Source organism: Chrysemys picta, chromosome 15 (assembly GCF_011386835.1).
Source record: "Chrysemys picta bellii isolate R12L10 chromosome 15, ASM1138683v2, whole genome shotgun sequence".
NCBI classification, from domain to species: Eukaryota; Metazoa; Chordata; order Testudines; family Emydidae; genus Chrysemys; species Chrysemys picta.
In genome coordinates, this window is record NC_088805.1 from 2,999,662 (window position 1) to 3,025,960 (window position 26,299).

General features: G+C 52.6%; 1 protein-coding gene across 6 annotated transcripts in view; it reads right to left on the reverse strand.

Annotated features, from left to right (window-relative positions):
• Positions 1 to 26,299, reverse strand: part of RASAL1 (RAS protein activator like 1) — a 126,845-nt gene that overhangs the window by 82,857 nt on the left and 17,689 nt on the right. For 5 of the 6 annotated variants that reach the window (XM_065568229.1, XM_065568230.1, XM_065568228.1 and 2 more), the window contains exons 2-5: positions 22,741 to 22,797; positions 15,846 to 15,959; positions 14,982 to 15,043; positions 10,874 to 11,003 (exon numbers count right to left, since the gene is read on the reverse strand). In XM_065568229.1, the coding sequence (XP_065424301.1) occupies positions 10,874 to 11,003; positions 14,982 to 15,043; positions 15,846 to 15,959; positions 22,741 to 22,797 (363 nt within the window). The remainder of the gene's footprint in view (positions 1 to 10,873; positions 11,004 to 14,981; positions 15,044 to 15,845; positions 15,960 to 22,740; positions 22,798 to 26,299) is intronic. The other variant, XM_065568233.1, reaches the window with a different exon arrangement.

The window sequence follows — 26,299 nt, forward strand, 5'->3', positions numbered from 1 at the left end:
GGCTGCCTTCACTCAGCTAAAACAAGCCCTGCTTAATGCACCTGCACTAGCATACCCAAAGCCAGAATTGCCGTACCACCTGCAGCTGGCAACGACTGATGGAGGAATAGGCGCCATCCTGTCGCAGGCTGCAGAAAACAGACCAAAGCCCATTGCTTATGGGTCCAGAACACTAACAGAAGTTGAAAAGCAGTTCACGCCATGTGAAAAAAGTTTTGGCGCTTACCTGGGCTCTCAACCATTGGGAATATTTGACAGGAATGTCGCCCATCATACTACGTACATCATACTCCCCTGTCAAATATGTTTTATCGGGAAAAATTAACGAGGGTTGTGTATCAAGTCCACGCCTAGCAGGAACCCCATAACTTGTAGCAGTCCTGTACACTCTGTTATTTGAAGGTAAGGAACATGATTGTCCGCTCTCAACAATACAACAAAATCATGAAGAATCACCATTCAAAATCATAACAAATTATGTGGATGCCAAGGAACATCTGGATATATGGATAGTAGACGGCAGTAGCTACTACAAGGAAGGCAAGCCATATACTGGGTACACTTGCCACCAGCCCAACACGGATACTATCATTCACGGACTTGTAAAGCCCCACTCGGCCCAAGCAGCAGAGATAGTGTCAGTGGTGGCTGTGTCAGACCACGTATCAGAAAAGGAAGATCTTGGTATATGTATAGATTCGGAATGGGTAATATGAGCTCTCTCAGAATGGATGCTGATATGGTTGTGCAGGCAAATGACATCAGCAGATGGAAAGAGTATCACGCATGCCAAATATCTTCTCCATGCTTGGAGCTTTGCAAAAATCAAGAACTGGAAAGACATGCCTGAACAAAGTAAAGGCACATAGAAAAGATCATCTAGAAGTGTCAAAAAATCACAACCAAGTGGACGCCTTAGTAAAACAGGGAGCCCTCTTACCTAATGAATCAATCATCATCATCATGTTCCTATTATGCCTCTGGTGTTTAGGGCAGTGACGAAGCTCCTCCACTCCTGTCTGTTTCTGGCAAGTCTTTCAATGGTTCCCCAGCTGTGCCCCAGATTTCTCAGCTCGGCTTCCACAGCTCTTCGCCATGTTGTTTTTGGGTGGCCTTGTTTTCGCTTGCCTTCAGGTGTCCATATTATTGCTACTCTGGTGATGGAATCAGTTTCCATCCTAAGCACATGACCGATCAGTCTCCAATGCCTCCTGGCAATGATGGTGTTCAAATCCTCTTGGCTGCACTGTGTCAATAGATCTTGGTTTGAGATTGTTCTGGGCCAAAAGATCTGGAGGATTTTTCTGAGGCAGGTTGAATGAAATGAAGAAAGTTTGGACCTAATGAATACCAATGGACAAAATCAGACGCCAAAATGTATAAAGTCCAGCTTAAAGAAATAGAAGTAAACACGCAGTATGACAGTCGCTTTGCAAAATTTAGACACAGAAATTCAAGAGCTGCTAGCTAAGGAGTGTAAAGACTGCACTGTATTCAAAAGCAGGTATGGAATTGTTGCACCTATAAAAAAGAATCCAGCTGATGTAACACCAGTCCTCGTGGTGCCCACTTGCCTAGAACAAGAGTTAATAGGATTAGCCCGCGGCCAAGGACATTTTGGATTAGAAAAAAGCTTAAAAAGCCTGTCCTCCATCGGTTGGTGGACAAATGTCAGCAAAGATACTGAAATCCGGGTATATAATTGTTTAAACTGTGCCAAAAATAATCCTGATCGTGTAAATAAGGGACCCATGCAACATCAATCCATAGATTATGTAGGCTCACTTCCATGTACAGCACAAGGGCACAAGTACTGTTTGGTAGTCATTGATAGTTTCACCAAATGGCTAGAGGCCTACCCTGCAAAGAATTGTACAGCCATGACAACAGTTCGAGTTTTATTAGAACAAACCTTCACTAGGTTTGGACTACCAGATGAAATGGACAGCGACAAGGGTCCCCATTTCATGAGGGATGTGACCAAGTCTTTGTGTCAGGCATTAAACATCCGACAACGCCGACACATTGCAGGCCACCCTGAAAGTAGTGGATTAGTTGAAAGGACCAACTGGACTCTAAAGACCACATTGTGGAAGGTCATAGACAGCATGGGCAAAAACTGGGATGCCAAACTCCCAATAATATCAATGGCCCTCAAATCAACCATCTCATCGCATGGACATACACCACATGAGGCTTTCACGGGAAGGGTTATGCGCACCCCTGAACATTGGTGGCTCAGTGGTGTGCCGCCTGACAATTATCAACCACGAGTCCTCATAGATCAATATATGCAGCATCTACCATCAGTACCATTCAGAAACAAGTCACATAACAGCTTAAATCCAACTCCAAATATATGGAGAAGAGACTTGGAGACCGTATAATGGAACGTCAGGGATAAAGTTCTGTATAAGTTCTATTCTGACCGTGGCCATAGTTTGAGCCCCAAATGGGTTGGATCAGTGACAAATGTCAACAAAGCCTCACCTACAGTCTACCAGGTGGAGGGAAAAGGAAAAAGGGTTAAGCAGTTAAAGTGGTATCATTCCACTCGACTTAAAGAGTGGAAAGGCTTTGTCACTTAAATTAGCAGGTAAGGTCTGGGTAAATAATGTAAAATGAAAACTAATCCTAACCTGTTTGCAGAAATCAATTCTCATCCATCGCCACAACTATGTATCTTATTGTGTTATGTTTGCATATACCACTTCCTAATCATTAAGGAAGGTGAACATTATTATTGTACAGTCAACCAAAGCTATAGTGATCAATGGTCAAGGATAGTCCATGGAGAAGACTATGATCTGCCCAATTCAGTAGTTAGGGGAAATATCTCCATTTATTCTTACACTGTAGGAGAATATTGCTATTTGGCCTGGCGAGAAGTAACCATTCCCTAATGGCATTAGCATTACTGATAGTGAGCAATTAATAGGGGGAGATGACTCCGAAGAGCAGTTTACGCAGGTTAAAAAGTTTAAAAGAACCTATAAATGGGAGTACAACAACGAATCCTTAAATAAACGTTCCAGTGGAAAAACAAAGAATTAAGGGTTCTAAGTGCAGATGTATCTCTGCCAATGTACCTAGTCAAGTCAAACTAGGAATGCTCACCATCAATGTTGTTATGCATGTATCACATGTAAGGCTACGATTTAGTCACGGAGGTCGTGACTTCAGTCACAACCCCTGTGACTTCAGCCTGCGGTGGTCGGGATCTGCAGGGTCCCCTGCTGCCCGTGGTGGCAGGGAACTGTGGAATACCCCACTGCCTCTGGCAGCTCCCGGATCTCCAAGTGGCTGGGTACCCCACAGCTCCCCGCTGCCACGGGATACCCCTGGCTGCTGGCAGCGCTGGGGGAACCCCCCCCCCCAGAGCTCCTGGCCAGCATGGGAGGCGGGGGAACTCCCCCTGAGCTCCCGGATGGCGTGGGAGATGGGGGAACCCCCCTCCCAAAGCTCCCGGCCAGTGCAGGAGGCAGCGAACCCCCCCGGTGCTCCCAGCTGCGGTGGGCCCACGGAGCTGTGGGTGGCAGCGGTACTCTGCAGCCACCAGGCCCCACAGGCAGCCGCGGGGACCCCCAGAGCTGCAGGCAGCAGGGGTACCCCACAGCCCCCAGCTGCTGCAGGCCACTCCTAGCCCCTGTGCAACTGCCTGCTTCAGGCAGTGTGGGGACCCACAGATCCCCATTTTGTCATGGATATTTTTAGTAAAAGTCACAGACAGGTCACGGCTTCTGTGAATTTTTATTTTTTGCCCGTGACCTGCCCGTGACTTTTACTAAAAATATCTGTGTCAAAATCTTAGCCTTAATCATATGTATTGCCATTTATAAACGTCAATGTATATGCGCCCTCCTAGACCTCTACAACATCCTTGAAATGCTACAGTAGCACAAAGACGGTTAATTGTACAAATATCAATAAGGGGTAAAAATAGAATTGTTTTGGGAAAATTCCTGTAACTATAACTTTAAATAACACTGGCACCTGGACCATAACCTGTCTATATGGGATTTAAGCCTCATATAATGTAACCATTGTAGCCTGATTTGGGGTGTGTTAGTAGTGTTGATTTAATTTATTCACTAAAATTAATTAAATACAATTAAATTAAGTGAATAAATTAAATCAACACTACTAACACACCCCAAATCAGGCTACAGGCTGGAGGGGGGGGGGGGAGGGAATATAGGCCAGAAAGAATATAGGCCATAGTCCCTAAACCATACACCAGCCCTATAGGTCCTATGGTTGTAAAGGAAGATTTAAAAAGACTTGTGTTAATACATCCTCTATAATCCCTAAAGACAGTTCATACGCCCTTACAAATCAGGTTAGTGAATACTCAGCCAGAATGTGCCTTATATACCAGCCCTGCCTTAATAGAATGGAAGGCTTGGGTTAAAAGCGTATCTCCCTCTGCACCTAAATCAACACATGATTTACTAGCAACCCTGTTGGGAGGCATAGGCACAAGCTTAGGGGTGCTTAATACAGTAGATCAGCACCTCCTAGCAAGCAGGATCAGTGCCTTGGGCCAAGACATCGCATCCATGTCCAATCCACTAATGTCTGCCCTAAACCAACTTAGTACAATATAGCTAAAATACTCCCGGGCTGGCCAGTTACAAGAAATAGATCACATCCACATTACCACCACCATAGACACAATGCAAGCAAATGTATCCATAGCACTTGCATGTATCCCAGCGCAAGATTGGCTTCTGAACGTAGCCAAAGACATTATTAGGGAAGGAATGAATGGGATCATTCCTATAGAACTGCAAAAAGAAATCTGGGACAGGGCCACCACGTTCGAACAAACCCATCAAGCCTGGTGGAAAATGTTTAACTTTCTGTATGATCAAGGAAGCCACAGCATTATGAGCTACGTTTTAACAATTATAGAAGCAGAGGAACAATTCATTTACCCGTTAAGGTTTAAACATCAACAATTCTGTTTTGTTTCTCATTGAGTTGCCAAAATGGGTACATTAAAAAAGCAACCAATACAATAGTGTAAATCTAGACTCTTGTACTGTTGAAAAACGGCTAGGGAATTCATGTGGCTCAAGGCTAATAGAAAAAGACCACATTTGTCTAAAGCCTTCCGAGGGATGGTGCCACTACCAGCTAAAACCTTCAGACTCCAACTTCTCTGCTCTGGTTACTGTAAAGGCACACTGCATCTGCCTCCGAAGCTGGTGTAACTGGTTTCTTGGATGTAGTTATTTCAGAACCGAGCACAGCCCTTATGAAAATACATGCATTTGTTTAGTGTATTCCATTAAAGGCGGCAATATACATTTTGTTTTTCATGATATTAGTGTACAAAATATTACTGTCTATTACAAGTGGTACAGTCATGTAGACCCTATAAGTCTAGGAGTGGAAGTTTCCTCACTAAAACAGTTATTAAGGCATTCAGGGCTGCAACAGCACCTTAAATGAACCCCCAAGCTAAGCAGGTAATGGTGTCAGTGCACCGTGCATCATCCAACATTCAAAAGATCCTTAAGCGAGTGCAGCAAGAAAGCACTGCAGCACACTGGCGGGAAAACGTATTGCCCCAACTGTCAGTTTAAAGGAAGCTTGGTACATATCGTTGCATCCTATAGTAATTCTTTTTATTGCAGCTATTATTGTTTCAGTGTGCTGGGTATGATCGAAGGTATCCCCGGCAACCAGGAAACCAGGATATGTTACTTACCCAACGTTTAAGTGTGGTATCCATGATAAGAAGGTATCCGGATCCCAAGGAGAGGAATGTAGGAATAATACCCTCCCCCTCACTCACACACACATTATCAATAAGTTAATTCCCTTGCATCCCATGAGTTGCCCCGTGTAACCTTTGGTTGTCCTATGATCTCTATTCTGCCTAGTAACAGAGAGAGACCCCACCCTTTTGGTGCCGTGTGCAGCCCAAGAAGTGGGCCGGGTGCAAAGAGCAGCGTGCAGGGGGAGCACACCCTGTCATTGGATGTCCGTGGGCTGTCAGGTCACTGTCCGTTCGTAGATCACCGCTCAGGGAGAGCTCGGGCGGCTGCGTCTCCCCCACCACTTCACAAGCAGACTAAGCCCTTGAACTGCACGTCCTCACTCGCCCTGCCCGTGATAGTGGCAGCACACCGCACTCACTCTCCCCAGCGGGGGAGTTTGCTCAATCACGGGAAGATGAACAGAAGACTAGGAGAGAGACTTACCTGGTGAAGGGATCGAGTCAAGCCACCTGAGGTCGACCGGAGGAACCGGAGCCCAGCTGTACCTGGACATCGAGACGTCCGGATCTGGGAAGTCTGGTGATTGTGAAACCTTCCCCCCACCCCCTTCCTCTCTTTCTCTCCACTTTTATCCCTGCTGCTATCATTTGTTAGTTGAGGACTTGGTAACTGCCAAACTTATTAACTTTGTTATTAAGGAGTTAAGGTAATAAATGTTATCTGCTTTACGTTATTTACCTGTCAGGTTTGATTTTCAATACACCCGGCGACAGACACGGAAGGGTCTAATCCTGTAAAAAGGGGTAGGATTTGGGATCTAGGTTTCATTTCTCCCCTGAATGTTATAGCTTTTAAGTGGCCTGTTTGTAACCGTCTATGATGGTGCTGGTGCAGCAAAACCTCTTAACAAGCCACGCAGCTCAGAGGAATGGTATGATCACAACCCCCTGACCAATCATTTGATGTAGGGGATCTGGAACTGGTGTTACTCCCTGTTAAAAAAAAAAAAGTACAAAATGCAGAACTCATGGGAAGAGCCTTGTGAGGTGATAGGGTTAACAATGTCACCTACAATGTACGAAGGCCCAAGAGCAGGGCTGTGCTGTAGACTGTGCATAGAAACAGGTTAAATACGTATCACAGTCTTGACACCATTGGAAACATGATCTGCTGTTTGATTTGATGACTGAATGCCATAGTAACATCTCACTACAGAGCACTGATCTACGCAAAGTATGAAAAGGCAGAGATTTTGGCTGTGCTGCAAAGGCATCACTCCGTGTTGTCCAGACGACCAGACTTGACTCACAAAATGGTCCATAAGGTTAACACTGTGGGACCACAACATGCCTTACAACTGGTGAAATGCAGGAGCACATTAGTAAGGAGATATCTAGCATGCTGACATGGGAATAATTATAGGATCCAACAGTCTCTGGGCTTCTTGTATTGTTATGGGCCCCAAAAAGGATGGGACCATAAGGTTTTGTGTTGATTACAAGAAATTTAATGCGGTCACGGTTCCTGATGCATATACTGATGCTGAGCTTTGTGACTTTGTCCTCACCCACAACCATTTCAGATTTGGGACAACTTATACCTTCAAGTCAGTGGCACTGCTACAGGTACTCGCATGGCCCCACACTATGCCAACATTTTTATGGCTGACTTAGAACAACACTTCCTCAGCTCTCGTCCCCTAGCGCTCCTCCTCTACTTGCGCTACATTGATGACATCTTCATCATCTGGACCCATGGGAAGGAGGCCCTTGAAGAATTTCACCTGGATTTCAACAATTTCCACCCCACCATCAACCTCAGCCTGGACCAGTCCACACAAGAGATCCACTTCCTGGACACTACAGTGCAAATAAGTGATGGTCACATAAACACCACCCTATACCGGAAACCTACTGACCGTTATACTTACCTACATGCCTCCAGCTTCCATCCAGGACACATCACACGATCCATTGTCTACAGCCAAGCCCCAGCTGAATTTGCTCCAATCCCTTAGACAGAGACAAGCACCTACGAAGTCTTTATCAAGCATTCTTAAAACTACAATACCCACCTGGGGAAGTGAGGAAACAGATTGACAAAGCGAGATGGGTACCCAGAAATCACCTACTACAGGACAGGCCCAACAAGGAAAATAACAGAACACCACTGGCCATCACGTACAATCCCCAGCTAAAACCTCTCCAGCGCATTATCAATGATCTACAACCTATCCTGGAAAATGATCCTTCACTCTCAAGACCTTGGGAGGCAGGCCAGTCCTCGCTTACAGACAACCCCCCAACCTGAAGCAAATACTCACATAGAATCATAGAATCATAGAATATCAGAGTTGGAAGGGACCTCAAGAGGTCATCTAGTCCAACCCCCTGCTCAAAGCAGGACCAATTCCCAGCTAAATCATCCCAGCTAAATCATCACCAGCAACTACACACCACAGAAACACCAACCCAGGAACCAATCCCTGTAGCAAACCACGTTGCCTACTCTGTCCCCACATCTACTCTGGCGACACTATCAGAGGACCCAACCACATCAGCCACACCATCAAGGGCTCATTCACCTGCACATCTACTAATGTGATATATGCCATCATGTGCCAGCAATGCCGCTCTGCCATGTACATTGGCCAAACCGGACAGTCCCTCCGCAAAAGAATAAATGGACACAAATCGGACATCAGGAATGGTAACATACATAAGCCAGTAAGTGAACACTTCAATCTCCCTGATCATTCTATCACAGATTTCAAAGTCACTATCATTGAACAAAAAAACTTCAGAAACAGACTTCAAAGAGAAACAGCAGAACAAAAATTCATTTGCAAATTTAACACCATTAATCTGGGCTTGAATAGGGACTGGGAGTGGCTGGCTCATTACAGAAGCAGCTTTTCCTCTCCTGGAATTGACACCTCCTCATCTATTATTGGGAGTGGATTACATCCAGCCTGATTGAATTGGCCCTGTCAACACTGGTTCTCCACTTGTGAGGTAACTCCCTTCTCTTCATGTGTCAGTATAATAATGCCTGCATCTGTAATTTTCACTCTATGCATCCGAAGAGTGAGGGTTTTTTTACCCATGAAAGCTTATGCCCAAATAAATCTGTTAGTCTTTAAGGTGTCACCGGACTCCTTGTTGTTTTTGTGGATATAGACTAACACGGCTACCCCCTGATACTTAAAAACCACTTGAGAATTGCGCTGAGGGTGCAGGTCTCAGTGAAAGTGTCAAATCGGGGCATCCAAAGTCATTGGGTAGGAGGAGGCCAGATTTGCTTGGATACCTTGAAAGTGGACTCAGTTGTTAACTGGCCTGTGCACAAAAACAAAAGCAAATTCAACTTTTATAGGCTTGGCTAATTATTCCTGCAGGCTGGGTGGGGGTCAGTGTCATTGTGTCTGCTGTCACAGGTTTTGACTTTTTGCAAAAGTCCAACAAAGTGGTGTGCATGGCAGCCTGTCAAAAATCTTTGGTGGCGAAGAGAAAATTCTGTGAGAAAACTTTTTCTGGCTGGTCCTGATTTTGACAAGGGGTTTGAACTGTGCATGGCCACATCTCACACAGGCCTGGGAGCAATACTAATGCAAGCAGGTGAAGGCAATAAAAAGCATCCTATTACTTTCTTAAGTAAAAAACTGCCACCCCCCCACAACAGAATTATTCTGTCATAGAAAGAGAATGTCATGCAATTGTGTGGGCAGTCAAGCAGTTAACTCTGGAACTCCCCCTGTGAAGGTCAATACTATAACGGGGTTCAAAAAGAAGCTAGATAGATTCATGGAGGATAGGTCCATCAATGGCTATTAGCCAGGAGGCGCAGGGATGGTGTCCCTAGCCTCTGTTTGCCAGAAGCTGGGAATGGGTGACAGGGGATGGATCACTTGATGATTATCTGTTCTGTTCATTCCCTTTGGGGCACCTGGCATTGGCCACTGTCAGAGGACCGGATACTGGGCTTGATGGACCTTTGGTCTGACTCAGTCTGGCCATTCTTATGATCTCAGCTGGGGTCTTTAAGGGCTACTGGAATATCACTATTTGCCAGCAGAAGGGAAGCAGGGTCTTTACTCTTGCGATAGGAATTGTGCCAGATGGATGAGGAAGGAAAAGAATCTCAACCCCAATTATTCCACTGTATTGAATGAGGATAGAACAGAGCAGAGCACAGCTGCAGCACACCTGACGCACCATGTGGAAGGAAGTGGTGCTGTTAAGTTTGGGTTGGATCGCGCTGCCCATTGTCTCCCAGTAGTGCCGGTGCAGCAGCCTCCACTGGCACCATTCCACATCTGAGAAGTGGGCAGGGAACACGCGTGTGGGAAGGAGGGCGTGAGTCCCCATGGCCACTGATCAGGGAGAGCTCACCCTGGCAGCTCAGTGGCAGATGGGTGTTGGGCACACCTCCCTTCGCCCCGGCCTCACCCCCTCCTCCCCTAACAGGAGGTGAGACATGTGCCTGCCCACCCCCAGCTGGCTAACAGGCCCCGCCCTGACTGCCGGCTGGTTCGGGATAACCTCAGAATGGGTCACCGCCCACCACATGCAGGCGCGTCATTCTGTGGGAATCGCCATCCATCTCCATGCACTCGTGTGCGCCCATTGCCGTGCCATCCAGGCACCATGCCAAACTGCCCAGATGCCAGGGTGACAGACATCAGATAGACAGATCCGTTAATGTCTCAACTCAGCCTAAAGCCACGAGGAGTCGCACTGGCCTGGGGTTTACTGGACTCCTGGTCTCAGGCTGCCAGCCCCCAGGATGAAGTGAGGACAACAGGCGTCTCTGTGGGGTGGCGTTGTGCAACCCAGAGCAGGGGGAAGGGCTGTGGCATTGAGCAAAGGAACTGAAGCAGGCATAGAGCTTGGCAACCCCCTGTCATCTTATCCCCTGCCCCCAGCCTTGGTCCCACAAGCTGGCCTGCAGCACCATGTCTCCTGCCTGGAGGGAAGTGACTACCTGGGCCTATCTCAGGCACCTGTCGCTCCATCCTGGAAGGGAGAGCTCTTTGCTGGGGCTTGGAGAGGCACTTGGGCTGAGGAGGGGAGGGAGGAAAGGGGAGACCACTATGGAGGAAGATAGAGAGGAGGGTGGGAGAGACAGGAGCCATCTACTCCTACCTGGCTTCAATGACATGGCAGTACAGGGCCCTCCTCTGGGGCTCCTCTAGCACCTTCAGCTCCAGGCAGATCTCTCCCTGAACCTCTTCATTGGGGTCCACGTGCGTCAGGTTGATCCAGCTGTCAATCCCTGCAATGGAGAAGGAGTCTGTGTAACTAGCTCCCTGGCTCTCCCTGCCCCACCCACCTCAGGGGGCTGACGCAGCAGGCCAGCTGCCATGCTGGCCACGTGTGATCCCCGCGCAGCCCCCCCACCCCATGCCACGGCAGAGACCTTAGCAGGGCCGGTGCAACCATTTAGGCAAACTAGGCGGCCGCCTAGGGCGCCTAGTGGTTGGGGGCACCTAAAAGCCCACTCAGGTGAGGAGGTGGAGTGGAGGTGAGCTGGGGCGGTGGGGGGGCACGGGGCGGGCCGCCCGCAGTAACGGGGAGGGCGCACAGGGGAACCGCTCCCCGCCCCAGATCACCTCCACTCTGCCTCCTCCGCTGAGCACACAGCCCCCGCTCTAAGTCTCCTCTAATCGGTGCTGCAAGCCTGCGAGGGGAGGAGAATTAGAGTGGCGCCGGCATGCTCAGCGGAGGAGGTGGAGCCGAGGTGAGCTGGGGCGGGCTCCCCAGGCGGGGTTAGCTGCCGTGGAGGGGGGGTAGCTGCTGGGGGGGGGGCCTCCCCGGGCGGGGGGGGAGTGGTGGGCTCCCCGGGTGGGGGGCGGGGTTAGCTGGGGGGGGGGGGGGGGGGCGCAAGGTTGAAATTTCGCCTAGGGCACGAAACTTCCTTGCACCAGCCCTGGACCTTAGGGGTGTTATCCGCAGAATGGCCAGCCCCAAACTGTCAAAAATCACAAGTCAGCCCCCCAGCTCCCCAAAATCACGAGATTGGCTTAAAATCAGGAGATCTACAAAACTATCACAATAGCCAGGGGATCTCTTCCCTCGCCTTTTGGGTGCCCGTGGGTGGCACTTGCAGCCTTTTCCCCAAGGCACCAAAGGCTAGAAAACCACTTTTCTTTTGAAAAGGCAAGCTGAGATTCTTTCATAACCACATGACTCCAAGAGCTGGGACTTGGATGCCAAACAGCAAGAGAATCACAACAACATCCTGAGAGTCAGCAACACTGGAACAATGCTGCCAGATGACCTGCCCACTCCATCTGCTGATACCCCGCTACTCTGTGCTGCTGGGGGGGTGTTGCCAACTCCACAAAGCAGGAAGTCACCAGACAAACCCTGAAAAGTCGCCAGATGCAGCTGTTGAAGCACTCAAAAGGAATCAGAAATGTCACCTAACAAAATTTCCAGAGAATTCAACAGAGAATTTGATATAGATACATATATACACACACAGGCGAGTCTAGTCCCCAAATCATTCACAAGCAGCTCGATGGTGTTATTAATGCACTTCTTCTACATTCTGTTGCACACCAGAAGCAACTACACCAGTACACCGTCCTCGTCAGGAGGGCGCCCTCTGCTCGTTGGGAGGGAAACTGCAGCCCTCTGCTCAGCCGGAAGGGTGCTCTGTACAGGGCAGTCCAGCACAGCTGGGGTTGGTTAATTTCAGCTGCGCCTCCCTTCCTTGCCGCCTGGATTTGAGCCCACAGGTGAGTGGAAGGGAGAGCCCAGAGCCGGGGGCGGGAGAGCCCAGAGCCAGGGAGGGAGAGGGCATTCGCCTCACCTGAGCTCACGCTGCAGGGAGCCAAGAAAGTAGATTTAAAGAAGAAAAGTCCACCAGCCGGACCCCTTCCCCCTGCTTCCAGGGTTTCATTTCTGAAAACAGCTGGGCAGCTAACCCCGGCCAAGCCAGGGGAAGGGGTAAAGGGGAACTGAAAACAAGCTAGCTCCACCTTTGATCCTGCAGTAAGGGCTTCCTCCCTGGAGGCACAGCGCTCCCCCACCCCACTGGGGCACCTGGCCCTGTCTCATCCCACCCCACCTTCCATCCGTGCGGCTCTCCTCGCTGGCTAACCTGCCTCCCCACCCAGCCCGCTTCATTAGCCATTGTACCCTGCATCACAGGCTGTGCGACTTACTACGTAGCAGCGAGAAAGAACACGTTTGGGTAACAAGTCCCGGGCCTGGTGCTCTCTCCAAAGCGCGCCTGGCTTTAGCAAACTATTTAATTAGCCTCCACAAATGTATTTCCCTCGCCTGCAGATTATAGTGATCTCAGCCCGAGAAGCCCTGGAATGTGATTCCTTCCAAGGACATGCTCCATAGAGACATAATGACATTGACTGGGTGTGCAACAGAACGTAGTAAGAAGAGCGTGGAATGGATTTTATTAACACTATCGAGCTGCTTGTGAATGATATGGTGACTATACATATTGGTGACGTCTTTCTCTGAATGTTACTGTCATTGGCAGTGAAAGTCGCTAGATTTCTCACTGGTCACTTATTTCCTCGCTAGGGAAACCAAAAAGTCACTAAATCTAGTGACAAACTAGCTAAGTTGGCAACACGCCAGGGCCCTGCTGGCTGGGGGAGGCTAGGATCTGAGCCAGGCCTCGCTAGGGTTGCCAGGCGTCCGGTTTTCGAAAAGGGACCCTGGCGGCTCCAGTCTGCACCGCCGACCAGGCCGTTAGAAGTCCGGTTGGTGGCGGGGGGGATGAGGCCTGCAGCAGCTCTCTTTGTGGAGCTCGAGGGCGGTGTGAGCCCTGGCGGGCAGGGGGTGGGTCCCTGCGGAGGGGCTGGGAAAGGCACCCAGATGTGGGCTGGGGCCGGCAGGGTTAACCCCAGGCAGCAGCTGCCAGGGCGGCTGGGGGCTCCCTGCAGAGCGGGCTTTGTGGCCTTTAGGAAGTGCCTTCAGCCCCCTCCCTACCTAGCCCGCTGCTCCCCGGCTGGGGGAAGCGGAGAGAGGAGCCAGCCCAGCTCCCCAGGGGCCACATGCAGCCACCGGTAGGGGAGGGGGCCAGGGCAAGCCGCCACTGCCTGCCCCAGGCCCAGTAGTCCACTTCACAGGGGCTGCTGCGCCGGGCTCGTCTCGGGACCATGCGGCAAGCAGGTAAGGGGCTGTGGGCTGGTCAGTCTCCTCGTGGGATGAATGGGCAGCACAGAAGCATGGGGCTAAAGTTGGCCTGCTCTCCCTGGGAACGGGTCTGAGCAGAGTCGAGCAGCAGTTGGGCGTGGAGGCACCAGCCAGTGGCCAGACGGAGAGGGGCTGGGGGGTCACTGCAAATGGCAGGGAGAGGAGGAGTGGGCCTGCAGCAGCGCTCTCCCTACAGCTGCTGTGATGTGGGCTCTGCTGGGGGGGGGAGGGAGAGAGAGAGAGAGACACTTGTGGGGAATTCTCTTCCCCCCTCTCTCCCCCCGCATTCCAGAGAACAGAAAAAACTTTTGTCCTCGGTGCACTGGCCGAGCCATATGTCCAGGATTCATGGCAGATCGAGCAGCCTCTGAGGCCCAGGAAATGCTAGGGCAGCGCTGGTGCAGCTGCTATTTAAGGGGCCACCTGACATCAGTGCCTCCCGGAGCCCGCACCCCAACCCCCCTCCCATGCCGCAACCCCCTGGCCCAGCTTGGAGCCCTCTCCCACACCCAAACTCCTTCCCAGATCCTGCACTCTACACCCCCTCCTGCACCCCTTGGCCCCAGCCTGGCACCCCCTCCTGCACCCCAAACCCCTCATCCCCAGCCCCAACCCAGGTGCACCCCCAGCCGGAGCCCTCAATCCTTCCCGCACCCAAATCCCCTGCCCCAGCCCGGTGAAAATCAGCGAGTGAGTGATGGTGGAGGAGAGCGAGCGACGAGGAGCGGGGATGGAGTGAGCAGGGACAGGGCCTCGGGAAGGGGCGGGACAGGGAGTGGGGCGAGGGTCTTTGGTTTTCTGAAATTAGAAATTGGCAAACCCAGGCCTTGCGGAATGGCCCATAAGTTGCCAATTTGGTGCCTGCTGCCCTGCATAGGGTGACCAGATGTCCCGATTTTATAGGGACAGTCCCGATTTTTGGGTCTTTTTCTTATATAGGCTCCTATTACCCCCAACCCCCTGTCCCGATTTTTCACACTTGCTGTCTGGTCACCCTAGCCCTGCATGTCAGCTGTGACCCAGCCACTGTCTTCATAAGACACTGCTGCAGCCCCAGTGCTCCCTCCACTGCCCCAGCACCTACCTCGCGGGTAAGACGAAATCCATTCTTTGCTGAGTGATACTTTGCCAATGACATCATCGTGCCTGCAAGGAAAGAGAGCCAGGTCTGGGCAAAGAGTGCCTGGAATTAACTGCCCTGCACGGCCAAGGAGCAGGGTATCCAGGGGCCAATCCACCTCAACGGGCTTCCTCGCATCACCCCGGCTGTTCAGGGAGGGATTCATTCCCTCCGCGCTTTGCTCTGCACAGCTCCACCAAGAAAACCAACTGTCCAATGTCTATCTACGGCCGTAGTTACAGGAGGGAGCCCCTCACTGGAGCATCAGAGAGCCTATCCTAGAATCTCAGGGTTGGAAGGGACCTCAGGAGGTCATCTAATCCCACCCCCTGCTCAAAGCAGGACCAATCCCCAGCCTACATCTCCTGAGACCAATCCCCATCCTGTGCCTTGTCCACAAGGTCTTGGAAAAACCAGCCCCGGGAAGCAGAGAATTTCTCCTCCATGGCTGTTCACTCGTGGGCTTCTCCCCAGCCAGCCCGGAGGCAAGCTAATGGCCCAGCCAGACCCAAGCTCAGAGGCCCAGACTGTGGAGGAGCCCTCGGGCGGGGGATGGGAGGGGGTATGTGAGGGAATTAGGGAAAGTAAATACTGGACTAATCCTGCTGCCTGTTTGCTGCTGAGTCAGCATGGCTGGCAGAGGGGCCAGCCCCAGGGAAAGGAGGGGCCAGCGCGTGGCACCAGAGCCCGGGGCAGATCCATTGTTCCAAGCAGAGCCTGGCTCAGTAAGACCCACTGCCCTTCCTTAGTGCTCTGAGCCCCCGCCAGACCCAGGGTCCTGTCCAGGCCCAGAAGCAGCCCCCCATGCCCTCCCCAGCACCCTCGTACCCAATGGTGTCCTCATCCAGCACGTAGAAGGCGAGACTGTGGAAGCCCATGGGCAGGTGCAGGGTGTACTCCTCCCCCCAGAAGGGATTCAGGTTCTTCCACACGGTAGCGGTCCTGCAAGCAGAGCACAGGGCGGGTGAAGTCAGTGCCAGTGGCCGGGGCCACCCCCTGCGAGAGGCAATGAGGCTTGCAGGAGCCGAGCCAGCATGGCGGGTCGTGGAGCAGTGGAGAGGGTCTGTGAGAGGGATCCCAGCTGGTGGACCCAGCCGTCACTGTGGGAACTACAGGCTCAGTCTCTACCCCTGGGGGGCCTCTGGGGCAGATTTACTCTGCTGCTTTATCCCAAGGGCTTTGGAAGGACAGGCAGAGGCTCAGGCCCTGCTCAGGGATTCCATCCGGACCCCACAGCTCCAAGAATCAAGGGCATGTGCCACGCACGTGGACCCCACCAAACGCACAGAGGGGGACGCAGCCCCTGCTAGAGGCATGCAGCGTCCACTGATGCACAGAACTACAGCCCACACACACACACACACACACACACACCCAGCCAAAGGGACGTAAATGTCACCAACAATCAGTCACGCAGCTACTGCCAACACACAGCCCCCACCAACACACACAGCCACACAAATGCCAATGCACGAGCACACGCACCCAGATACTGCCAACATGTACAGCGCCAGGTGCACACAACAGTCCCGGCACAGCCACCCAAAGGCTGCCCAGCCCATGCAGCATCACAAGCCTGCCATATTTGCCAGAGATCAAACCCACCCAGCCGGTAAGGCACGGCTCAAGCGAACTCCAGCTCCCGGTTCTGGCAGTCCCACTGCATGCTCCCTGTGCGGTATATCTCAGAGCCTCCTTCTCTACAGCAGACTGCTGGCCCAAGGCACGCATTGCATGTGGCACACACCCCTTGGGACTTCCAGACCTGGGGCTGGCGTTTACTGCTGCTTCGTTCCAGCGCGGCAGGGGGAGCGTGAGCTGGGGAAGACTAAAATCACCTTTGCCACGCCAGCGCCTGTGCACCCTCCCCACCCCAGTTCATAGTTTCCTGGGCCCAGGAGAAATCCTCTCAGCTCAGTCTCTCTTCAAACCCATCTGAATGTCTTTGAGAAGCAACAGCAAGGCCCTGATACCCAAGGAAACCTCAGCACTGGCTGGCTTCAGTGCCCTCACCACACTACTGTCAGTCCCAAGTGGAGGGAAGGGGAGGCAGCGAGGTGGATGCTGCAGTTGGCTCAACCCCACTGAAAGTAAGAGTAAAACAACAGAGTTCAGAGCCTCTGCAGCAATTTCCAGCATGAGACATGAGGCCTGTCAGCCCTCCTGAGCCCCCCAGCAGCAGGGAAGCACCATTATCCCCATTTTACAGATGGGGAAACTGAAGCACAGAGGGCCAAACCCATCTGCTGTGGTTCATGAAAACACAGCCAGGAATTAATGTAGCCCAGAGAGATTAACCAACTTGCCCACCACAGCAAGTGGCTGGCTGAGCTGGGGCTAGAGCTCATGACCTCCCAGCTCCCCCTCCCATTTCCCAGCGCTCGGGGATGCAAACTCAGAACAAGCAGCTCCAGAGCCTCTCAGCTGGCAAAAGGAAACGCTGTGCTCAAGCATTCCAGCTACATTGCATGTGGGAGCTGCAAGAGGGATCCCCCCAGACTGTGGGCCTCAGGAGCTGGTCTCTGTGCTCAGAGCCCCTGGCCTGGAGCAGGGGAGCCCAGTCCAGCTAATTAAAGAGGGCTGGGCTACCCTGGGTCTACAAAAGGCGGCTAGTAGGCAGCTGAGAGGGAGGACCAGGGCCGGTGCTACCATTAAGGCAGACTAGGCGGTTGTCTAGGGCGCCAAGATTTGGGGGCACCAAAAAGCGGTGCCCCCAATTTCTCCACCGCGGCAGCTCCCACGCCACCCCGACCTGGGGAGTCGTGCGGCAGCTCCCCACCGCAGCTCACCTCTGCTCCGCCTCCTCCCCGAGCACGCCGCCCCCACTCTAATTCTCCTCCCCTCCCAGGCTTGCGGCGCCAAACAGCTGATTGGTGCCGCAAGCCTGGGAGGCGGGAGAAGTGGAGCAGCGACAGCGTGTTTGGGGAGGGGGCGTAGCAGAGGTGAGCTGGGCTGGGGAGCCCTGCGGCAGCTCCCCCCCCTGCCCTGAGGCACCCCTCCTTCCCCACGGCAGCTCCCGCCCCCCAGCCCGGGGAGCCGTGCGGCAGCTCTCCACCCCAGCTCACCTCTGCTACGCCCCCTCCCCGAGCACGCCGTTGCTGCTCCACTTCTCCCGCCTCCCAGGCTTGCGGCACCAATCAGCTGTTTGGCGCCGCAAGCCTGGGAGGGGAGGAGAATTAGAGCGGGGGCGGCGTGCTCGGGGAGGAGGCGGAGCAGAGGTGAGCTGCGGTGGGGAGCTGCCGCACGACTCCCCAGGTCGGGGTGGCATGGGAGCTGCCGCGGTGGAGAAATTGGGGGCACCGCTTTTTGGTGCCCCCAAATCTTGGCGCCCTAGACAACCGCCTAGTCTGCCTTAATGGTACCTACCCAGTACATCTGCTTTCCCTACCACTTCTTCCTGCTGCAGGAGCTGAGCTCTCAGGCCTTGGGCGCAGGAGGAGATGAAGGCATCTAGCTCACGGCTGATTAGGGGAGCTGGCTTCCCTTCCTCAGTGACCTCATGCTGGAGATTCTGCAGCCTTGGGATCGGATTCAGGGGAAACCAACTGCTGCACCCTGCAGGGGGGAGATGCTGTGCTGGCCTCCAGTGGGTGAGCCCCACATCATGGAAATCCCAGTCCCCAACCTCATCACATGGAGCAAAATTGTCCTTTCCAGGCAAAGAGAGGAGCTAGCTGCCTGGCTGTGCATGGATGGAGAGCTTCCAGGAGATCTCCACGGTGCCCGAGCGAATGAGGAACGCAGCCTTGGTGCTGGGCCGGGAACAGACTCCCACTTCCAAAGGCCCGTAAAGGTTGGATCCAGATTTTGCAAGCGCCCCACCTCCCCGAAAGACATTCCTGGACTAAGCTTTCCCCGCAGACACAGTCCCAGTGCTGTGGCGGGCCACCTCCCTGGCCGGGATGTGGCGGCTCCAAGGAGCAGGAGGTGGTTTTCATTCTCCCCTGGCGTTATGAGCAGGACAAGGGGTGGCTTCCCAGTGGGGAGAACAGTGCGGTGGCAGCAGGACTGGCCATGAGCCGGGGCCAGGTCTGGGACTGCTCAGGAAATGAAAGCCAGGGGAGGGGCGGGGGAGTGACTAAGAAGAAGGGGAGAGACAGAGTGGAAGAGAAGAGAGGGAGGGAGATGTGCTGGGCTGTGTGTGAGGGACCATGGATGAAGCTGGGAGGACCCAGGCCCCTGACCCTGTATTGCTCTCCTGCGCCCACCCCCACACCTCTGGCCAGATAGTTCCTCCCTCCCCTCCAGCGAGCACCCAGCCAGCTGGCTGGAAAGGGGGAGATGCTACCATTTCTCCAGAAGGGGGAATAATTTATGGACTTCTCCATAGTAACCACTTCATCACTGGCCGGCTCCAGAGCAGTGAGACTTGCTGCGGGACTTGGAGCACCACGGCAACCACAGGGGCAGGGTGGAGAACCAGAGGGGCAGAGGGGAGCGAGCCCAACCCGGAGGATGCTGCCCGGCCCCAGGGGATCATGCGGGAGAGTCTCCTCTGGCCAGAGAGCAAGCAGGGGGCTATGTGCAGCTGGAAACCCCCAAATCTTTAAAAAAGGGAAAGAGGAGGATCCAGGGAACTACAGGCCAGTCAGCCTCACCTCAGTCCCTGGAAAAATCACGGAGCAGGTCCTCAAGGAATCAATTATGAAACACTTAGAGGAGAGGAAAGTGATCAGGAACAGTCAGCATGGATTCACCAAGGGAAAGTCGTGCCTGACTAACCTAATTGCCTTCTATGATGAGACAACTGGGTCTGTGGATGAGGGGAAAGCAGTGGATGTGTTATTCCTTGACTTTAGCAAAGCTTTTGATACAGTCTCCCACTGTATTCTTGCCGCCAAGTTAAAGAAGTATGGGCTGGATGAATGGACTGTAAGGTGGATAGAAAGCTGGCTAGATCGTGGGGCTCAACGGGTAGTGATCAATGGCTCCATGTCTAGTTGGCAGCCGGTTTCAAGCGGAGTGCCCCAAGGGTCGGTCCTGGGGCCGGTTTTGTTTAATATCTTTATTCATGATCTGGAGGATGGTGTGGACTGCACTCTCAGCAAGTTTGCAGATGACACTAAACTAGGAGGCGTGGTAGATACACTAGAGGGTAGGGATCGGATACAGAGGGACCTAGACAAATTAGAGGATTGGGCCAAAAAGAACCTGATGAGGTTCAACAAGGACAAGTGCAGAGTCCTGCACTTAGGACGGAAGAATCCCATGCACTGCTACAGACTAGGGACCGAATGGCTAGGTAGCAGTTCTGCAGAAAAGGATCTAGGGGTCACAGTGGACGAGAAGCTGGATATGAGTCAATAGTGTGCTCTTGTTGCCAAGAAGGCTAACGGCATTTTGGGCTGTATAAGTAGGGGCATTGCCAGCAGATCGAGGAACGTGATCGTTCCCCTTTATTTGACATTGGTGAGGCCTCATCTGGAATACTGTGTCCAGTTTTGGGCCCCACACTACAAGAAGGATGTGGAAAAATTGGAAAGAGTCCAATGGAAGGCAACAAAAATGATTAGGGGTCTGGAGCACATGACTTATGAGGAGAGGCTGAGGGAACTGGGATTGTTTAGTCTCCAGAAGAGAAGAATGAGGGGGGATTTGATAGCAGCCTTCAACTACCTGAAAGGGGGTTCCAAAGAGGATGGAGCTAGGCTGTTCTCAGTGGTGGCAGATGACAGAACAAGGAGCAATGGTCTCAAGTTGCAGTGGGGGAGGTCCAGGTTGGAAATTAGAAAACACTATTTCACTAGGAGGGTGGTGAAGCACTGGAATGGGTTACCTAGGGAGGTGGTGGAATCTCCTTCCTTAGAGGTTTTTAAGGTCAGGCTTGACAAAGCCCTGGCTGGGATGATTTAGTTGGGAATTGGTCCTGCTTTGAGCAGGGTGTGGGACTAGATGACCTCTTGAAGTCCCTTCCAACCCTGATATTCTATGATTCTATGAAATGCCAGCTATAACCAGGGCTGGTTCAAGCGACCACGCCCGTGCCAGCACTGGGACAACCCGATGGCCTCACGCAATAGCACAGCATTGCCACCCCACCTGTGGCTGCAGCCCCATCGCCCTTCCCACCCAGCAAGTGGGAGAGCAGAAGGGGCTCCACCCCACAGGCAGGCGCAGTATGGGGTAGGGGAGCACAGAGAAAGGAGTCACCAGCCAGCCTAGGACAGGCAGAGTTAGGGCATGGGGTAGGGGAGGGGGACAAGGAGAGACAGGTTGGGCCTGGAGGTGATTCCTCTGTGCAATGTGACGCTGGACCTCCTGGGGTCCTCTCTGGCCTGACCAGACACAGCTGGGGAGAAAGGCACCTGCTGGGCTTATAGAGCTCCCCGCTGTTCACGCTCTGGCACCTCCCATCCCAGAATCTCAAAGCCCCTTGCACAGGCTAGTGAAGAGGAGGCAGGCAGTGCCATCATCTCCATTCCACAGATGGGGAAACTGAGGCACAGAGCAACACAGACCCACATTTTCAGAAGTTGCAGCTAGTTTTTGGCTGCCCGATCTAACACACTCAGGGCCTGACTACTGGAGGTACTGCAGGCCCCAGCTTTCCAGAGGCGGCTGCTTGGCCCAGCACCTCTGAGAAGCAGGCTCCAGGTGTTACAAATTGGGCACCCAGACTCGAGCACTGAAATATGTGACCACTTTTGAAAATCTGCCGTAAGTGACTTGCCCAGTGTGTCAGCGACAGAGTTAGAACCCAGAACTGCTGAGTCCCAGTCCTGGACCTTATCCACAAGATCACCCTTCGCTCCTTGGTCCTGGGGTCCTGTCATTGGATTACAACCGACCCCCAGAGCTGCAGGACAGTATCTCACTCACCCCTTCTCAGGACGTGATGGGGGAGACCCGGCTGACGTGACCCACTCAGTGCTGGGCCGGAGGCTGCTGATAGCAGCAGGACAAACAGCTGAGCTAGCAGCCCCCTCCCCTAATGCAGGGTGGGCCAGGTAACTGCTCAGCCCTTGGCGTGGATGAGATTCTCAAGTCTCTGTGGCTGGAGACCCCAGCCCCCTTCGGACTGGCCTCCGCCCAGTGGTTAAGGATCATGGTTCTATGTTATTCCTGCTAGGTCACGTGATCCCAGGCATTGGCTGGCTCACTCCAGTGAGGCTAGAGCATGGTAAGGCTCCAGTTTAAAGGCTGCCTCCCGCAACAGGTGGGCCGGGGGTGTGAGCCCTACAAACAGCACATCCGCCCCAATGCAGCCAGCTAGACACCCCATCGGCACTGCCAAGGTAACCATGTTCTGGGCAGGCGGCCAGGCACCAATATGGCTCCATCCCCTGGTGGAGATGGGATGCAATGGGCTTTAACCCTGTCCCCAAATACACTAAAGCCATGAGCAAGGGCTGGGCCCTTCTCAGCAGGGTGGGGGGTGAGTTCCAGGCCTCCTATCTTGGCAGCTGTTTGCCATGTGGATGGGACTAGACTCAGCCTATGACCTAAGTTGGCAGATGCTCGGTGCTAGCACAGCTGGCACGTATGTGCTGATTTGACCGACAGCTCCTAAGGGTGCAGGCCGTAGAGCCACGTCCTGCAGACACCCCAGGAAATCAACACCTGCAGAGACAGCTGAGTGAGCGGAGACCAGCGCTTTGCTCTGTACATCAGTCTGTATGGCACTGGGCCACGTCACCCGGCATTGAACCCCGGCAGTGCAAATGCCCCTCCTTGGCTGTGCTGGCCTGGCCCATCCCCAGGGCCCCCAGCAGGACACACTCACCTGGCTACCACCTCGTTGTCGACTTTGACAATGCAGTAGGGGTCGCTAGTGCCAGACCTGGGGAGGGAAACCAAATAAGCAGGCAGATTAGTATTAAGCAGGGCATTGGTATCCATGCTGTCAGAGCGCCTCCCGCAGGACTCTGCAGCCCTCCAGGGTCACCAGGGTGAGCACTGTTTGCAGAGCATTTATAGACAGCAGCTAGATACTGTGGGGGGCTCTAGTTGGGAGCTGGTGCACAGCACCCTGTAGCGGGCATCATAGAGCATGGCACAGGCAGCCAGACGCTCAGCCTTGGTGGGGGAGGGGAGAGGGCATTCCATCACACCAGCAAGATCCCCAGAAACCCCTGGGGTTCACCCTGAAGGGTACCGCTGCTTCCCTCCATCGGGGGGCCTGACCGGGGCGTGGGGTAGCGCTCCCAAGGGAACATCAGGCTTAGGCCTGGTCTACACTATGAGTTTAATTCAAATTTAGCAGCGTTAAATCGAATTAACCGTGCACCCGTCCACATAACAAAGCCGTTTATTTCGAAATAAAGGGCTCTTAAAATCGATTTCTGTACTCCTCCCCGACGAGTGGAGTAGCACCAAAATCGATATTGTCATTTCGAATTAGGGTTAGTGTGGCCGCAATTCGATGATATTGGCCTCCGGGAGCTATCCCACAGTGCACCATTATGACCGCTCTGGACAGCAATCTGAACTCGGATACACTGGCCAGGTAGACAGGAAAAGCCCCACAAACATTTGAATTTCATTTCCTGTTTGGAGAGCACAGGTGACCACAGATAGCTCATCAGCACAGATAACCATGCAGGCCGATAATCGAAAAAGAGCACCAGCATGGACCGTGAGGGAGGTACTGGATCTGATCGCTATACGGGGAGAGGATATTCAGTGCTAGCAGAACTGCGTTCGAAAAGACGAAATGCCAAAACTTTTGAAAAAATCTCCAAGGGCATGATGGACTCAGAGCAGTGCCGCATGAAAGTCAAGGAGTTCAGACAAGCCTATCAGAAAACAAAGGAGGCAAATGGTCGCTCTGGGTCAGAGCCGCTTCTATGCCGAGCTGCATGCAATTCTAGGGGGGGCCGCCACCACTACCCCACCTCTGACCGTGGATTCCGAGGCGGGGGTAATCTCAGCCACACCTGAGGATTCTGCGGACGGGGAAGAGGAGGAAGAGGAGTAGGAGGAGGACGAGCTTGCGGAGAGCACACAGCACTCCGTTCTCCCCAACAGCCAGGATCTTTTTCTCAGCCTGACTGAAGTACCCTCCCAACCCAGTACCCAAGACCATGACCCCATGGAAGGGACCTCAGGTGAGTTTACCTTTTAAAATATAAAACATGGTTTAAAAGCAAGCGTTTTTTAATGATTAATTTGCCCTGAGGACTTGGGATGCATTCGTGGCCAGTACAGCTACTGGAAAAGTCTGTTAACGTGTCTGGGGATGGAGCGGAAATCCTCCAGGGACATCTCCATGAACCTCTCCTGGAGGTACTCCAAAAGCCTTTGCAGAAGGTTCCTCCATGGTAGGACACTTGACCACGCCATGCTAGTACCAACTAATCTGGTATCATTGCATGACAAAGCCTGGCAGCATATGGTCCTGGTGTTTGCTGGCATTCAAGCAACATCCGTTCTTTATCTCGCTGTGTTATCCTCAGGAGAGTGATATCGCTCATGGTAACCTGGTTGAAATACGGGAATTTAATTAAGGGGACAGAGGTGGCCGTTCCTACTGGGCTGTTTGCCTGTGGCTGAAAAGAAATCCTTCCCTGCAGTTAGCCAAGCGCGGGGTGGGGGGAGGGGAATTGGCACTGAGCTTTTCACCTTTGGCTAGCAGGGATCTTCCCTGATACCAGCCACGCGGTGGGGGGAGGGATAAAGTGATCATCCCAGAGAATTGGATGGGGCGGGGGGTTAGTTTGTTTTCTGCTGCTGAAGGTTAACAGGAAAACCGCAGCAGTCAACAGGCTTTGCTTGGTATGTGGGAAAGGAGGGCACAGAAGCCAAAAGACCATGGCTTACCATGGCCGCATGCAAGCCGAATTCTGTTGCCCGGACCTGTGTCTGTGATCTCTAACACCAAAGCCACAGGCACTCAATATTAAGATGGAAAATGCGACCTTGTACTGAAATCACATGTGCTATGTAATGTGAATAGTGTTTTTCACCGTGAAAGAGTATAAACATTGTTCTGTAAAATGTATCTTTTTAAAAACTTCTCTCCTTTTTTCCATCCCTCCAGCAGCTGCAAATTTTTCAAGCCTCCCTCCTCCGTCCCGAAGGCTATCTCAGATAAGGCGGTGGAGAAAGAGGACGCGAGACGAGATGTTCTCGGAAATAATGGAATGCACCCGCAATGAAAGAGCTCATTTGAATGAGTGGAAGAACATGGTATCTAAGTACAGGAAAGATGCCAGTGAACGTGAGGTCATGAGAGACGCTCGAGATGAGAGGTGGCAGGCTGCAACGCTGGGGCTGCTGCGTGATCAAACGGACATGCTCCGGCGTTTGGTGGAGCTTCAGGAACGGCAGCAGGATCACAGATGCCGCTGCAGCCGCTGTATAACCTCCCTCCCCCCTCACCATGTTCCATAGCCTCCTCACCCAGATGTGTAAGAACGCGGGTGGGGGAGGCTCCGTGCACCCTCCCACTCCACCCCAGTGGACAGCCCAACCAAAAGGCTGTCATTATATTGAATTTTTTCAGTGGCCTTTTACTTTCCTCCTATCCTCCTCCCAAACCTCCTCCGGGTTACCTTGTCGGTTCGCTCCCTATGTTTATAATCAATTAATAAAGAATACATGATTTTTAAATGATAGTGACTTTATTTCATTTAAAAGCAAGCTATGATTTAAGCGGGGAGGGTGGTTTGCTTACAGGGAATGAGTCAATCAAGGGGGTGGGTTTTCACTAAACAGAATTTTCACACCATAGCCTGGCCAGTCATGAAACTGGTTTTCAAAGCTTCTCTGATGCGCAGCGCTTCCTGGTGTGATCTTCTAATCGCCCTGGTGTCTGGTTGCGCATAATCGGCAGCCAGGTGATTTGCCTCAGCCTCCCACCCTGCCATAAAGGTCTCCCCCTTATTCTCACAGAGATTGTGGAGCACACAGCAAGCAGCAATAACAATGGGGATATTGGTTTGGCTGAGGTTTGACCGAGTCAGTAACGAGCGCCAGCGACCTTTTAAACGGCCAAATGCACATTCTACCACCATTCTGCACTTGCTCAGCCTGTAGTTGAACAGCTCCTGACTCCTGTCCAGGCTGCCTGTGTACGGCTTCATGAGCCATGGCATTAAGGGGTAGGCTGGGTCCCCAAGGATAACTATAGGAATTTCAACATCCCCAACGGTTATTTTCTGGTCTGGGAAGTAAGTCCCTTGCTGCAGCCGTTTAAACTGAGTAGTGTTCCTGAAGACACGAGCGTCATGAACCCTTCCCGGACAGCCCATGTTGACGTTGGTGAAACGTCCTTTGTGATCCACAAGTGCTTGCAGCACCACTGAAAAGTACCCCTTGCGGTTTATGTACTGGGTACCCTG